Source organism: Macadamia integrifolia, chromosome 14 (assembly GCF_013358625.1).
Source record: "Macadamia integrifolia cultivar HAES 741 chromosome 14, SCU_Mint_v3, whole genome shotgun sequence".
NCBI lineage: Eukaryota > Viridiplantae > Streptophyta > Magnoliopsida > Proteales > Proteaceae > Macadamia > Macadamia integrifolia.
Window position 1 is genome coordinate 16,928,533 of NC_056570.1, and position 18,045 is coordinate 16,946,577.

At 39.3% G+C, this 18,045-nt stretch overlaps 1 protein-coding gene across 1 annotated transcript in view; it reads left to right on the forward strand.

The window, feature by feature from the left end:
• Positions 1-18,045, forward strand: part of LOC122061619 (rho GTPase-activating protein 7-like) — a 125,754-nt gene that overhangs the window by 85,773 nt on the left and 21,936 nt on the right. The window contains 1 exon segment of the mRNA XM_042625008.1: positions 12,073-12,122. Within this exon segment, the coding sequence (XP_042480942.1) occupies positions 12,073-12,122 (50 nt within the window).

The following is an 18,045-nucleotide window of genomic DNA, read 5'->3' on the forward strand; positions in this document are numbered from 1 at the left end:
CTTCCCCTTCTCTGGCCTAGTCACCTTGATTGAAGCTCTGCTAGTGCTGCTTGTCGACGTAACTGCGACATCTCACGTCCATGGGAATAAACTGAGTCATTACACGCCGATTGGAACACAAGAAGAGCCTTCTTCGATTGATTCTGCTCTGGGGAAGAAGAAGAAATCGACGGTGGAATTAGAACCTCAAATCGAACTGGGGGTGGGGATGCCACGAGTTGCCATGATGGTGGTGGTAAGGATCAGGAGGAATTGGCAAAGATTATATAAGTACCCATTGGTTAGTGTGATTATTTCTTTTGACCGAATTCAAATCCAATGAAAACTAGAAGGGAATCACCAATGGAAGAAACATGAACAGAAGAATTACAAGAACAGGGGAAGGGAAAAAGAAATGAATTTTCCCAATTCTTCAACTTTTGGTCACCGCTATTGCCAATGCTGATACCGCTGCCATCATGATCTCCGGTGCTCTGAACGATTGATAGTGGTCCAAATCTATTTGGGGATGGGACTTATTACATGGGCATTATAGGTACTTCACATTTAGTAGGGGCCTTTTGGTGTTTAAAATTAAATATAGTAGCTGACATTAGCATATAAGGTATATTCCTTAACAGTGACTGACGGTAGGAGGTCTGAGTCTAATTTGGTGAAATAGATGGGGTGTTCTTATAATAGTGGTGGCATTCTCTAGGGGGGTGGCGCTGTGAATTTCCCTAATATTAATTAGTTATATGATGAAGTTATGGGAGAGAGATATTGAAACCCACTTGAGAATGGAAAAGACTATTTTGGAAAACCAATTTGGTTTTATGCCAGGAATATCCACGATAGAAGCTATTTACTTATGAGACTAATGGAGAGATTTAATGATTGTAAGAAGGATCTTCATAGTGTCTTTATTAACCAAGAGAAAGCTTATGACATAGTCCATAGGGAGTTCATTTGGAAAGTACTAGAGAAGAGAAGTGTTTCAATTTAATATGTAGGGACATAATTTAAGATATGTATGATGGTGTGGTGACTAGTGTAAGAACTGTGGGGGTTAAGGTAGGGAATTACCTATTACAATTGGGTTGCATCAAGGATCACCTTTAAGCCCTTATTTATTTGTGGTTATCATGGATGACTTAACCATGGACATTCAAAATGAGGTTCCTTGTTGTATGCTTTTTGCTAATGGTATTGTTTTGGTGGATGAGACAAAAGTGAGGACTAATGCCAAGGTGGAAGATAAGTAGAACTAAGACGGAATATATGGTGTTAATTTAGCCATACTAGGATGAATAATGAGGTAGTGAATAATGGTGAGAAGGAGATTCCTCAAAGTGAGTATTTACCTGGAATCAATCGTAAGTAAAAAAGGTCACATAGAGGATGATGTTGCCTAAAGAATTAAAATAGGATGGATGAAGTGGAGAGGTGCATCCGGAGTTGTGTGATCGGCTTATTCCTTTAAAGCTTAAAGGAAAATTTTATAGGACTGTCATTCATCCAGCTATGATGTATAGGGTGGAATGTTGGGCAGTTAAGAAGTGTTGTTTAAATAAACTATGTTTAGCTGAGTTGAGAATGTTGAGATGGATGTGTGGGAATACTAGGAAGTATAAAGTTAGAAATGACCATATTAGAGTTGGGTTGGGATGGTCATATCTAAAGGAGGCCTTTGGATGCTCCAGTACGGAGGAGTGACTTGATTCAGATTGAAGGAACCAAAAGTGTCAAAGGCAGGCCTAAAATAAACATAGGAGAAGTGGTGAGGAAAGGCATGCTTAGCTTAGGCCTCATATCTTCTTGACTTCAAATAGTTTTGATGCAGAATCGTGGTTGAACCGGATCCCATCTGGCAATTTAGACCGAGACGAACCGGGTTGGGTTTTGTTCAGCAAGGAATTTAGGATTTATTTGGGAAAATATTATGTTATCTTTTATTTTGTTAGGCTACATAGGAAGCTTTTTTATGGGAGATTGTTCTTTTCTTTGTTAGTTTTAATTTATTCTCTTTATCTTTTTTAGGAAATTAGATAGATGAATAGGGGAACATTTAGTTGCTATCTCAGTTTGTTTCCATTAATGTGTTTAATTTTTCCTTTAAGTTGGACATGTAACAGGGTAGCGTTTTCAGATTTGAAAAATGAAGTTTATTGAATTAATTGTTTGTGGTGCCGGATTGGTGCTTGACAATGTTCGAGTGACCTCTTTCACCCCTCCACCTGGTGCGACTTCTCTCTCTCTCTCTCTCTCTTTCTCTCTCCTTCTTCTTCTTTCTTCTATTCCTTTCTCCCAGTTATTTAATATCAGTTTCCTGAGGACATATCATCGTGCCCTGCTTATAGTCGATTGTAGCAGCCCATCGAGTTTGGTTTGATCTCTTTCTTTTCCAAATCTGTTGGTAAATCTGTGGGGTTGAGATTTGGAGTAGAAGTAACAAACCCTAAGGCGACTCAGATGATTGAATTTGAGATTGAAAGTCTTGATTTGTGAGTTCCATATGCAGTTTCAGAACTGATCCCTACCCTACCACCAGATCTAGGTTGCAGAGTTTTCCTCCCTTGTTCCTTGACCTTTGGGGATTGAGGTCGGCTGCGAGCAAGAGATCCTTGTGCTGCAGTTCTTCATCCCAAGCCCTAGGCATGGTTTAAAGTATCGGTCTGTATCGTACCGTATCTACCGATACGTATTCGTATCGGCCCTTACCGATACGATACTGACCGATACGATACATGAAATTTTTAAAACCCTTTTGTATCGATACGTATCTTATGATACACACCGAAACGCACCGATACACCACCGATACGCACCGATACGTACCGATACTCTATGGAAAATTCAAAATTGAAGTGAAATGTACGTTTCAGTATGTATCGGTGTGTATCGGTATGTATCGACTGATACACACCGATACATACCGATACGGTCATAAAATGGCCAAAATGGGTAATTTTTTAGAAAAACATAATTTTTTGAGGTGTTTTTGTTCCAAAGTTGCTGCCAATCATTTTTTTCTCTAACTAAAGTGGAAATCAAGGTTGGGAACAAGGATTTTACATTTATGGGACAACTACAAACCTTGGATTCTTAGTGCGATACTCTTAATTTATTGTTTATGCATAATACATGTTATATATAACTTTTTTTAACTATTTTTTTATGCAAAAGTGTATAAAAAAGTGTTTCCTATCCATTTATGTGCGTATCTTTAGCGTATCTTAGCGAATCTCCGATACGACGACCGATACCGATACTTTAATCCTTGGCCCTAGGTCGATCCATGATGGCATGAGAAAGTTCTAATAAACCAACCAAACCTGTTTTCTGCTTCATGTTTCTGTACAGAGGTTGAAGGAAACCCCAATGTCGTGAGTGATGTAATCCTTTTGTTATTCTTCTTTCAATTTGACCCCTCCCATCTCTATAATCCTCTCTAACCCATATTTTAAGCTCCCTTCCTAGTTTACCCCTGAACTATAAATCACAACTCCTGTTATGTCCTCTTTTCTGTACATATATATATTCAAACCTTGGGAACCCTAGTTTATTACCATATTGCTACTACTGGTTGCTTTGCCTTCACAATGTGCTTGGCTGCTATTGAAATTACAAAATTGCCATTAGAGGTTTGATTGAGTTCAACTGTTTGGGTGGCTCATAAGTGATCTGAAATGGGTTTTTAGAACTCGGGATCCACATCAAGTTCTGATTGGAGAGCAAAGATACATGTCGCCGACCCTATTTAGTTGGGATAAGACTATGTTGTTGTTGTTGTTGTTGATGTTGTTATTGGAGGGAAGACGAAGAAGGACAAGAATAATAGCATGCATAGCAGTCACTAGAGAGTCTCTGAAGTTGTGGACCTTTACACCAGAATCGCAGATGGAGTCTCTGGCAGATGGGTTGAGATGTTGAGTGTTTTAACTTGAGGGTGAGGGTGGAGTGTCGAATAGCGTCACTCTCTTCTCTTTTTTTTTTTTTTGATACATGCTAACATGCATCATGATTCCATGCATGCTTGTGCTTTATAATCCTGTACACTGACAAATAATAGGGTTAGAGTTAAAATCAATTTGGATATAATATAAAAATAAAAAAAGCATGCCATACAATATGGCACCCGCCTACACTGCAGGTCGACCAAGGTGTCCATTAAGCAACGCCCAAGTGACCAAGGCCTTGTTGGTTTTGCCTTGTTTCCAAGCCCAGGCTAATGCCTTGGTTCACCTAGATGCTTTGACAACTATGATGCTGGAAAATATGAATATTCTTAGGTACTTACACAGTTCTTTGTTCTGGGATACGCTTTACAGTAGTGGAATATTTTAACAACTGAACTCAATTTAATTATTTTGATTACTGTCTTTACCCTATGTTTATTTATTTAATTTTTTTTGGGGGGGGGGGGGGGTTGAGGTGAGGTGGGGCTGTGTTTTGCCGAATATTACTGTTTTAAAGTTGGCTCTTATTTTTCTCAAGCTTCTGTTCTTGGCTTTGTATAGTATAGCCCCCCTCCTTTTCTTCAAGTTTAATAGAAAGAGTTTTCTTGTAAAAGGAAGAAAGGTTTCCCCTATGCCCATTGTTTTTCTATCATATGGGTTGATCATCTAGTAATGTGATGGGGAATACCTCTGTTAACAGGAAGAATGCTTGTGTCTTTAACTGATTACACAAGTCCCCTATTTATAATATAAAATGATGATACAGTCATGATAGGAGTACAAAATAGAACAAATAAAGTATTTACAAGTATACCCCCCATCCAGCTGCCCCACTCCAATTAGGGTCGGTGGAGGGGGAAAAACCCCAATGTGCCCCTACGGCACACTAATCCTTATTCTAGCACTCCCCCACAAGTTGATGCATAGATGTACACATGCCCAACTTTACTAAACTAGGTTGAAACAGCTTTCAAACCAGCCCTTTAGTGAACACATCAGCTAGTTGATCACCAGACTTCACAAAAAGAACACAAATCAAACCAGCATCCAAATTCTCTTTGATGAAGTGTCTATCAATTTCCACGTGTTTGGTTCGGTAATACTATACTAGATTATGAGCAATACTGGTTGCAACATTGTTATCACTGTAAAGCATCATAGGAAGATGAACAGATACACCAATATCATCCAAAAGTGTATGCCACCATAGTAACTCACAAATCCCCTGCGCCATGGCACAAAATTCTGCTTCTTGTTGTGTCAAGTGATAAGATTCCCTCCTACAAAGGTACAATATCCAAAGATAGACTTTCTGTCAGGTGAACCAGCCCAATCAGCATCTGTATAAGCTTCAACTTGGAGGTGATCATGAGGAGATAAGAGGATCCTTTTTCTAGAGCTGACTTCAAGCATCGTAAGATCCGCATAACAGCTTCCATATGAGAGGAATTGGGATCATGCATAAACTGACTGACCAAACTTACAGCCACAACAATGTCAGGTCATGTATGGGAGAGATATATAAATTTTCTTACCAACCGTTGGTAGCGGCCTTTTTCAACAAGTTAAGCCTCCTTTTCCTTGAGCCGGCTATTAGCTTCCCTAGGAATATTAGAAGGATGATAACCCAAAATACATGTCTCGGACAGCAGATCAAGGATGTACTTTCTTTGAGAGAGAAAGATAGCATTTTGAGGACCTGGCAACTTCAAGTGCAAGAAAGTACCTTAACTTTCCAAGATCCTTTATCTCAAATTCTTTGCCCAGAAAACCCTTGAGATGATCAACCTCAATGGTATAATTTTCTGTTACCACGATGTCACCCATATAGACAATGGGTAACTTTTTCACCAGACCTCTTTATGAACAATATGTGGTTAGCATTATTTTGCTTATAACCCACAGATGTCATAGCCTTGTGAAATCTTCCAAACCATGCTCTAGGTGACTGCTTCAAACTATAGAGAGCACGCTTCAACTTGCAGACCTTGCCCTAATCTCTTATGCTAGAGCAACCTAGTGGAATTTCCATATAAACTTCATCATCGAGCTCTCCATGGAGGAAAACATTCTTTACATCAAGTTGTTGGAGTTCCCATCCTAGGTTCACTGCACATGAGAGTAACACCCGCACAAAGATTAACTTGGCAACTGGTGGAAATATCACCTGGTAGTCGATTTCATCAGTCTGAGTGAACCCTTTAGCCACAAGCCTTGCCTTGTATCTGTCAACAGAACCATCGATCTTCTGTTTTACCACAAACACCTACTTGTAGCCATAGGTCTCTTTCCAGGTGGAAGAGTCACAAGTTCCCATGTAGCATTCGTTTTTAAGGCATCCATTTCTTCCTCCATTGTGGCCTTCCATTTTTTTTACAAGAGCTTCTTGCTAATTCTTAGGGACACAAGTAGATGAAAGAGAAGACACAAAAGCACGATAGGACGGAGAAATGGAATCATACGAAACATGACATTTAGGGTGTTGAGTATAGGTCCTAGTGCCTTTTCTGAGGGGAATAGGTTGATCAGAAGGAGAGATTATACCTGAAGTATAAGGCTCAGTCGATTCTGGATCCAGGGCTAGCGAAAGGATGTGTGAAGGTGTTGTAGTAGTGGTGATGGTCTAAAGTTGCTTATTTCTGGTGTGTCCCTTACTATAAACTTGAAGAGTAGAGTCATCAATTTGTATTTGGAATTCACCAATGGTTCTTTGAACTGGAGTCATCTCCCCCTGAGTTGAAACAATAGGTTTTGCCCCTCTTATGGAGCATGAGGATCCTGAGGTGATATGATTGGTATACTGGTGGAGCAAACAGATACATAGTTATCTCATCTTCACTAGTAACTCCAGACTCCCCCTGAAGAGGTGACAATAAGTAGTAACGAACAGATTCATGAAACAAAAATTCCATTGTTACTATTGTACGTTGGGTAAGAGGATGGTAACATTTGTATCCTTTCTGTGTAGGAGAGTAACCCAGAAAGATACACTTAGTACTTCGAGTTCTAATTTCCTAGTGAATGATGATCCCTAGCATAGTAGGCACACCTAAACGTTTTTGGAGGAACCAGGAAGGATGTAGTCCTTTGAAGAACCTCAACAGGAGTTCGAGAGTTGAGGACTTGAGTTGACATATGATTGATTAGGTAGGCTGCTATGAGGACATCATCATTCATCACTCCAATACTAAGATGGAACCTGTCTAGCAAACATCATGGCTCAAGCAATATCCAACAAGTGGCTATTCTTACGTTCAACCACCCTATTCTGAGTAGGAGTGTCAACATAGCTTGTCTGATGAAGAATTCCATGATCAGCTAGGTATTTTTGAAACTGATCCTCAATGTACTCTTTTCCATCATTAGTACGCAGAATTTTCAGAGTTGCATTGAACTAAATCAGAATTATTTTGATGCGCTAAAAACAATCGAACCCTTCACTTTTGTGTTGTATCACGTAAATCCAAGTAGTTCTAGAGCGAGAGTGACACTCAATAAAGGACACGAACCACCTTTTCCCAGAAATAGATGTATGATGAGATGGACCCCATACATCAGAGTTTATCACATGAAAAATAGAAGAGCTTCTTTTATTTAAAAGTAAATAATTGGAACAAGTTTGTTTAGCCAGAGTACAGGCCTCACAAAAGAGTTCATCCCTAGTACATGATTTAACTAAATACGGAAATAAAAGAGATAAGGTCCCAATTGGTGGGTGTCCCAAACGACACTGCCATTAAGTTAATTTAGAAGAAGCAAAGTGTAGCTAATGAGGAGTTGTTGATGTTGCAGCCGTAGGGAGACAACTATGATCAATCAAATAAAGACTACCCTGCACCTTACCACATCCAATCATCTTCCATGTTACCAGATCCTAAAAAATGCAATGAGAAGAAAAAAATGTTACTTTAAAGTTTAGGTCCTTAATAAGACTACTAATGGATAACAAATTAATAGTAAAATTAGGGATATGTAAAACTAAAGACAAAGTTTAGAAGAACACTTAATAGAACCCTTTCCAATGACAGATGATTGGGTGCCATCTGCTACCCTAACTTTATCTCTGCCTGAGGTGGGTGAATACTGGTGAAATAAATTGGAGGAACCGGTCGTGTGATCAGTGGCACCGGAGTCAATGATCCAAGGAGTGGAGATGACTTATGCACAATAACCACCAAATAAAATACTTGAGTGAGCAAAATTGGAACCTAGAGGGACTGAATTGGAAGCCTTAAGCATATGTCTGAAAGCCTGGAGTTGCTCATGGGAGAGTCCAATATCAGTTGCAGGTGGAGTGTCCATAGTCTCAGCCTGATGGGCTTTAGTTTTGGATCGACCTTGCGCATGCTTTGCCTCCAAATCAGCAGGTTTTCCATGGAGCTTCCAGTAGTTGGCCTTGATATGGTATGGTTTGTGGCAATGTTCACATTTAACAATCTTCTTGGTAGAATCACCAGTTCGATTTGCTCCCTTAGAGTTAATAGTGGATCCAGTCTGTAGGGCTGATTTTTCAATAGTAGGAGTATGTAGCATAGAGGTACGGCGACATTCCTCCGTATAAACCATGGCAAAGAACTGTTCCAGAGTAGGGAAGGAAGATTTGCTAAGTATTTGGACATGAATCTGATCATACTCGACATTCAAACTTGCCATAAAATCATACACCCTAATTTTTTCCACTTGTTTGGTGTAAGCAATAATGTCTTCAACATTTTTGGGATGATAATCTGCAAAGTAGTCCAGTTCATACCATAAAGTTCGAAGTTCCTGCTGGGTAGTGGTACAAACCTTCTTGCGAAGATCAAACACCTGCGCATCATTTCCTAATTGCCCAAAAGTTTCCTTGGCAGCAGCCCAAATCTGAGAAGCGATATCTAATAGCAAAAATCCTCGAGAAATAGATTAATGAATAGAACCAATCAAGTAAGACATTACCAAGGAATCATTAATGACCCATTTATCTTGGGAGGTACCTCATCACAGGGTTTCTTCAATTTCCTTGTAATGTGTCCAGTGAGACCTCTACCAAAAATTGTGGGAGTCTCCATTCTCTGTTATGTTCCCTAATTTACCGAGTTTTCCTGTTCCACCCTGCATCTTTGGGTGTGTGTGCTTTGTCCATAACTGGCATATGTAGGTTGATAAGTTATCCCCTAGATCTACTAAGTGCATCTTTTTGGGTTACTCTCGTACCTAGAAAGGGTATAAGTGTTATGACCCCATTACTCATAGAAACTTTGTTAGTGTTGATGTGACCTTTTTTGAAGGCCCATCATTTTATTCTCCTCAGGTGTCCCCGTCTGGTCTAAAGTGGTCTTCTCCATCTCCTCCACCCATACCCTCTCTTATACCCCTACCTGATGCTCCTAGTACCCATGCTCCCTACAGGTTTATCAGCGTAGAAAGAAGACTGGACAACTAGGTGGCGAGGTCATTACTCCTGAAGATTCACTCCTTCCACTGTCGTCTTCCCCTGGTGAAGCTCCTCTTCCTCCTCCACCTGATGACTTACCAATTGCACATCGTAATGGTACATGTTCTTGCACTCAAAAATCCATGGTTGTGTACCCTAGTGACAACTTTATGTCATTATCTCATCTTCCCTCTCCCATCTATCACGTTGCACTATCCCTTTCCACTAACCCTATCCTCGTACCCATAATGATACCCTACGTATCCCTGGATGGAAGGCTGCCATGGATATAGAAATGGATGCCCTCGTGAGTCGTGGTACCTGGAGCCTGGAAGATTTTCCTCCTGATAAGGATCTGATGAAGTGTCATTGGGTGTACACTGTTAAGTATCATTCTGATGGCTCAGTTGAGCTGTTAAAGGCCCATCTGGTTGATAAAGGGTATACTCAGACTTATGGTGTTGATTACTCTGAGTCATTTTCTCCGGTTGCTAGACTAAACTCTGTTCGCCTTCTTATTTCTCTTGTTGTCAGCCTTGATTGGCTGTTGTTTCAGTTAGACATCCAGAATGCATTTTTGTATGGTGATCTATAGAATGAGGTGTATATGGAGCAACCTCCTGGTTATGTTGCTCAGGGGGAGAGTACAAGTCGTGTGTGTCGCTTGCACAAGGCTATTTATGGACTTAAATAGTCCCCTCGAGCATGGTTTGACAAGTTCAGTGCCACCATTGTAACGTGTGGTTTTTCTCAATGCTATTCTGACCATTCTGTCTTTGTTTGTCGTAGAGGTGACAAGCTGGTGGTCTTGGTAGTATATGTTAATGACATTATTCTTACTGGTAATGATGAGGCAAGTATTTCTGAATTAAAGGCTCATCTTCATCGCCATTTTCAGACCACGGATCTTAGTCATCTCCATTATTTTCTTGGGATTGAGGTGATCCGTTACAAGAAAGGTATTAGTCTGTCTCAAAGAAAGTATGTTGTGGATCTTCTATCTGATACTGGGATGTTTGCATCCAGACCCGTTGATATTCCTATGGATCCTCACCAAAAGTTTGGTGTTGATGATGGTGAACCTTTTCAGGATGTGCATTAGTACAAGAGTTTGATTGGCATGCTGATTTGCCTTACTGTGACTCGTCCTGACATTTCTTATGTTGTTGGAGTTCTTAGTCAGTTCATGCAGTATCCTCAGAAAGCCCATTAGGATGTTGTTGTCCGTGTTCTTCACTATCTGAAAGGTGCCCCTGGAAAAGGGTTGATTTATCATTCTAATCGGCATATGGAACTAGTTGGTTACTCTGATGCTAATTGGGCTGGCTTTGCTAGTGATCGGAGATCTACTACTGGATACTGTACCTTTGTTGGAGGCAATCTTATTACTTGGTGCAGCAAGAAGCAGACTACTATTGCCCAGTCCAATGCAGAAGCAGAATACAGAGCTATGACTCATACCACCGCAAAGTTGATGTGGCTACGATCATTACTGTTGGAGTTGGGATTTCCAGTGACCAAGCCGATGAAGATGTATTGTGACAACCAAGCTGCAGTGTATATTGCTAGTAATCCGGTTTTCCATGAGAGGACCAAACACATGGAAGTGGATTGCCATTTTGTTCATGATGCTATTCTAAAGAAGCTGATTGAGACTCCATTTGTTCCTTCAACAGATCAGTTAGCTGACATGTTTACTAAGTCCTTGTTTGCTCCTAGTTTTCATAGCAGTTATGCCAAGCTGAGCATGGGAGATGTGTATGCTCCAGCTTGAGGGGGAGTGTTGAGATTATAGGAGTCGAGAGGCGCTAATCCCGATACTGGGATTAGGGCTAATTCCCAGGGCCGATAGGGGCATTCTTGTCCTATCGGCCTCAGTTGTGGTCTTTAGGGTTATGGTTATGTTGGGGGGGGGTACTATTGTCCTTTTTTTCTATTTTTTCTATATATACGTAGAGAGGACCTGTGATTAGCCCATCCTGGACAGATTGCAGGTTGCTCTCACTTTTTGAGACTATCTGTGATTTCTCCTTTCTCTCCTCTCTCTCTTTCTCTTTTCTTCTTCTCTTTTGCTGGTTTAGTAGTTTGGTTACAGGAATCTAGGATTGTAACAGCTCCCATTTTACTAATCTGAGCACATTCTTCCTGTTTAAGAGAGGCAGGCATTACCATTCACCTGAACCCAAGCCAAGCTAGTCCATCAAGATGCATCTTATGTTTTGGTCATTTTTGGCAGTAGAACGTGAAACGAGGTTTAAGCATGAGAAATGGGTATAATTAAAAAAATGATATGATACTGGTGGAATATTTTAAGATATCTGAATTCAACAAGGTTTAAGCATGAGATAATGGTTATAATAAAAAAAAAATATATATATATATATATACTGTTGAAATATATGGGAATATCTTATTGCTTCCTCCAAAAAGTGATACTAGTTGCCCTTCTGTTGTGCTGTTGACATGCAAAGAATGTTATGTTGAAATAGGTTTACTTTCTTCCCCAATAAGATTATATATACTGTTGAAATATATGGGAATATCTCATTGCTTCCTCCAAAAAGTGATACTAGTTGCCCATCTGTTGTGCTGTTGACATGCAAAGAATGTTATGTTGAAATAGGTATACTTTCTTCCCGAATAAGATTATTAAGATGTTTCACTCCTGCTTCAGTATTTAACAATATTTTCTGACGGAAATATTCTTTACTTTTTTTGCAGGCCAGAAAGCATCCTTCCATGGAGTCATTTGACTCCTCTGGTGAGGAAGAGTAAGTTTCTCGTAGCTAAGAATTGCCTTAGTGTTTTTCTTCCTTTTAGAACTGCAGTGTTTCTGACTGAATCGTATTAGACATTTTTTGCAAGTTATGATGTTTAGTTTCATTGGATAATTAATAACCCAAAAGTGGTGGGTGCACAATAAACCTCATACAAGGTTCAAACCTTCCACTATGCTTTTGCTGAATGAATAAAAGAGGAAGGAAAGAAAACACCGGGTTGATAAGATAAAATGAAGTGGAGCATTCCATTATGTCATTATATGTGGTCCTGAAGAACGATAAGTAAGGTCCATCATTCTTCTCCGCTATCTGCTTTTGGAGTAACTGTTTCATCTTTGACTGACTGGGTTAACCCAAGGAGGGTATATTCTTCCTTCTCTCAATTTTATTGAGTTGATGATTATTGAGATAATCCCACATTGGATGTAGGTGGCTGACTATCATGTATAGGAGCCACAAGAGGCCACCCCATTTCAAGCCAATTGGTTTTAAGATGGAAGATTTAATATGGTATCAAAGCGGTACGTTGAGCCTTCATCAATGATGGGCTCCTTGCTCGACCCACAAAGAGAGCCATAAGAGGCCTGCAAGTAAGGGGGAGTATTGATATTGTCTCACATCGGATGTGGGTGACTCGATTGTCATTTATAAGAGCCACAATCAAGAGGCCACCCCACGTCAAGCCAAAATCATCTTAGAATTGAAGAATTCATAGATGCAGACTAGGTCGGGTCCCCAAGTGATTGAAGATCCACCTTAATTGGTTGTGGCCTCTTGTTTCTGGCTCTTATACATGATAGTTGAGTCACCCAAGTCCGATGTGGGACCACCTCAGTACTCCCAATCATGTGCAGCCTTCTTATGGCTTTGTCTTCGTGGGTCAACAAAGGAGCCCATCATTGACGGATGCCCAACGTACCCGCTCAAATTTCCATCTCGAAAGACCGATCTAGTAAGAGGAGGTGTTCACAGGTATGTGAGGAAAGGGAATTTCCCACTCAGAATCGATATGGGACTATACACTTTAACTCTCCCTCATGTGTAAGTGGATCAAGATTGGAACCACCTTACACGTGGACATGATTAGGGAGGACAGAAGTGGAGAGAACCCACTCTGATACCATGTTAAAGCTTCCATCTTAAAACCAATTAGCTTGAAATGGGGTGGCCTCTTGTGGATCTTATACATGATAGACGAGTCACCCACATCCAATGTGGGACTATCTCAATAATGATCTTAGATTTAGTTTAAAATTCCTAATCAACCATACAGTTTAATTTATTAGATAGATCGTTTGTCCTTTTTCTTCCCTTCCTTTCTGTCACAACCCAAGCTTGTTAGGTTAAAGTCCTGAGACTTTGATCTTTCGATTGCATTTTGTAAAACCCAGAGAATTTATTTTTCTAAATAATACTTAAATATTATTCTAAAATCTCTACAAATAAAAGTTCACATCCATAATGGAAATTCCGACAAATGAAAGTTCACATCCACACTAGCATTACAGTCGATTCAAAAAATAAAACCATTTTACAAGCATATGCATAGCAAAATTCATAGGTGTAAACTCATCAAAGTCTACGATTATACTGCATATCCTCATCATAAATCATGTAGCAAAATACACTGGAAAATCCTTAACAAAGCTATTCATCAAAATAGCACATAGCATGCACAATCAACCCTTAAAGAAACATCAATGAAATCAGACAGTTAGGTCAAAAATACATAATCGAGATGTGCCAAGTTCCACTCACCTTGACGTCTCTTACAACAAAGATCTTGTCGATGTCAACACCAATCAATTTCTTCCTGATATAGCTTGCTTGATCACTTCAATTTCACATAAATATAAATCAGAACTTGACCTAAATCTGCTCCCTTCTTTCAATTCGATTCTAATCTCAAATTTGTAGAGAACCAAACTGATTGGGCTTGCTAAAACTGGATTCCCTTCATAGGTAATTTCGAAATGAATTAAGCTTGTAAAGTATGCTGTAATCTTCTTCAATATAAAATAACAAAAACAACTTAATTTCAGAAGCTAATTTGCTGAAATCCCTTTAAACACTGTGGCTTCTTATTCCTCCTTCATATTTCCATTGAAGAGAATTGGTAATCTCTCCTTTCTCTGCTCTAAGTCTCCTTTGAACTGTCTAGAGAGATGCTGCAGCAGCTACAGTAACAGAAAACTGAGACAATGTGGCAACAGTAATAGTAGCTGGCTTTCTTCACCTCTGCAGCAGCATTTCTCCCAACTCCCTTCCTTCCTTCTCCTCTTCAATTCCTCATCAAAGCATTACGACTGTAAAAGATCTCCTTTGATTTATTCTCCTGCTCTATCTCTCCCACAACAGGCTCCCTCGAGCTGGATTCCAGGAGAGCTGATATGCATAAATACCTAGCGTAACCTTCTGGCTGAGTCGTTATTTAAGATGCCTCCTTTTTCCCGTCCCTCTATTTATTTATTTATTTCTTCGCACTTCCTTTTGAAACCCAAGCTGTCCTTGCATGAAGCAGGACCCCCATTCCACCTTGACAGTAATTTAAGAGTCCTATATAGTTTAGGATCTTGATGAACATGCAATATAATAATCCCTTCTTAATCCGCTGCTAAATCATTAACTCTAATGCTGCCTATATCATATGTGATAAATTCTTTTTCGTCTGTGCTGAAACCTTGAAACATGACTCTAAATGGTCAATACATCTCTTAAAGTAGCTGCATTTCTTTTGGTTGAAATTATATCTTATGGGATGTGTTCATAATAAACCTAGCTGGCCAAAGCATCTCAACAGGCCGAAACCAATTGGTCGAAAGAATAATCAAAGAAGGTTCTTAATTAACAACTCCATAAGCTGGCCGAATACTATTCTAACTTGCAGTCTGGGATTTCATCCTAATCATCCTAATTGCTGGCCGATTATACATCAATTTTTCTGGGATTTCTGCTAGAATAATATTCCAAGCTGGCCAATAGTATCTCTATTTTTTTCTCCGATCATTTATTGCCGATATCAAAGATTAGTATCAACTTGATTCATGCTGAACCATTTAAATATGAATCATCCCACCTGAACCAGAATCAAATTGAAGCTTAAGCCATTTAACTTGCACCTTTCAGCCCATTCAATTTTAATCAATTGACTTTAACCACGACTCTTGAACCACTCAAACTGCTGGCCAAATCTGTCAAAATCAATTTGGTTCTTGGGTTGAACAAACCCCTCTTGTATGTACCATGCATCATGCCTACTATTAGGGTTACTAAAATATAATAAAATTCCATATTTTATTCAAATCTCTGCTGCTGAGTCATCATCCTAGCTGGCCAGAATCTTCATCTTAAGTTGCCGCAACAATATCACTAAAAACTGGCTGAATGGATCATCCACAGAGCTGACATGGCTGAGACCTAATCTACATGGCCCTAGTAGTAAACCAGAAATTAATTTGGGTTCATACTGAACCACTGAAACATATTGAACCAAAATCAAATTTAAACTTGGCTAAACCAGTCATTCAACATTACTTACAAAGTTTGGAGTAGTACACTTTCAGGAACAAACAAATAAGAAATTCATTAGTTACGACAAAATGGAGATACAAGAGAATATTAGAGAAGCATAAAAGTGGAAAGATATGAAAACCACACTACCCCCACCAATAACAAACAGCCTACACCCTATAGAACCCATAAAAACCTTTAACCACCAAAGACCCCATTCTACTTAGAGCAACCCTTACCAAAGCTGCTTTCATCACGGCCTGAGGAGACCTGATCTGTAAGATCAATTTAAGAAAAGCACTATAAACTTTCTCTATAACAAGCAACTCAAGGGAGATTGAGTCTACCTTAATGTAAACTAATCCCATACCAGAAAATCTAGCTAGAGACTAATAAGCAGGATTGCAAAACCGGGAATATGAAATATGGAACTAAAAGAGGAGAATATGAAAGTAGATCTGGGAATGGAAGAAATAAAATAGAGAATAAATGAGTTGATAGAACAGAGCAGGAATCCACCAAACCCCTAGAAGAGATTCCACTCTTCCACTAAACTTCCACCTTAGCCTTTACTTGGAATCTACCAAGCATACTACTGAATCTAGTACCAAACTAACAACAATTGAATCCACAACAGAGAATTTTCAGAAAAACTGAATATTTCATAAATTCATATTTGAGATCATAAACCACTACATCTATAAATAAAATTCATAACCTGGCTCTCTAATAATCCTTAACTTGGAGTTCAAACTACTTCATAGAATAGTCAAAACCGATTAGTGTTTGTTACTCCTCATACTAGAACATAGATTTCCAATGAAATATGGACCCAAATCCCTAAGGATTTTGGGACTTAGTTTACTTCTAACAAGAAAAGGCTCTAAACTAGTCATACTTGACTAATCTCACAGTATTATCTCCTACCTTATTTTAGGCCCAGTTAAAGTGGTCCATTACGATAAACACCCATTGGACCAAAAGCCCAACATGTGTAGAAAGTAGCCCAAATCTTATCCCGACTAAAGTACGCCACTTTCTGTCATTTCCGTGCATCAATCCTGGGTGGTGGTGGCTGTTTTGAAGTGGCTGCTGTGGGGTGGCTAACCTGTACAAGAGGAAGGAGGAGAGCAAGTGTGGGAATGGCTCAGGATAAGTTTGTGAGCTCCTTCTCCAAGCCTTATATATTTTTACTGTTGAAAGACAAAGTACTCATGCGGTTACAAGTATTACACCGTATATCTTCACAACACTGTATTCAACATCATGCTTAGATGTATTAGGATTTTCTGAAATCCAAGTTGATATATGCTTTGGTGGGTTTATTGAAATTTGGTTAATGAGGCCAAGTTGCATTGACTTTCACCTTTATTACAAGCGGTGTAGTACAACTGATGTGTGAAAGTTGTCATGTAAATTCTGTTTCTTCTCTTGTCCTTGATTCCTGTTTGAAGTTTGTTCTACTTGCTGTTAGGAGAAAATATGGAAGTAATGATGAACATCTTATTGTTTTCTTTATAACCTGTTATGGAAATTTATGCCAAGTTGTAACATGCATGTCATAAAATGTATTAATTTTATTCTCATATAAGAATTCCTTTAAGTTGATAAAAGGTTCAAGGTTTCCATTGATACCATCAAAATTTCCCACATTTCCATGGTATCCCAGGACTCCGATACCAAATACCATGTGACTTTTAAAAGTCACTGGTTTCGACCAGTATCGACCAAAATTCCCACATTTCCAGCAAAATGTGAAAATTTTTGAGTGGACCAACGGGTCAGCCTTTATAAACTTTTTAAAATGGGAAACCTAGCCTTCTTATCTCAAAATTTCGACCCTCTCTCCTTATTTCTTCTCTATGAAGTAGGAAACTTAGGAAAACACTCAAGATTTTACCTTTGTGGTACCAAATCTTCATTCTAAGCTTGGATCTTGCACATTCATAGAAAATCTACCTAAGGAAGGGAGCTTGGACCAAAAAGGTAAATCCCATCTTCCCCAAACATTGTGTGCCATTCTTTGAGAGCACCGATTCATTTGGATAAAGTGGTGGGTATGGACAATATGGTGGATCTTCTACTTTATTTGGAGGGGAGGATAGTTCAGGGGTGGGTCATCTTTTGTTGACAATATCTTTGAGTATCCATCACAACTTTGTGTGCCACATCCACATCCTATCACTATAATTGAGCCATTCCCTAGGTTGGGATACTTAGCTGATATTATAGATGGGCAGTGACAAACTACCAAAACAATTGTGCCCAAAACACGTCATGGGACTCATATGTGGTGCATTCAGTGGAGCGGCTACGACATCTGCTATGGTACGCAGCTTGTGGACTGGAACTGTCTAGACACTTTATTTGGAATTGGCTGTTGGGTGTTTTTTTTTTTTTTTGT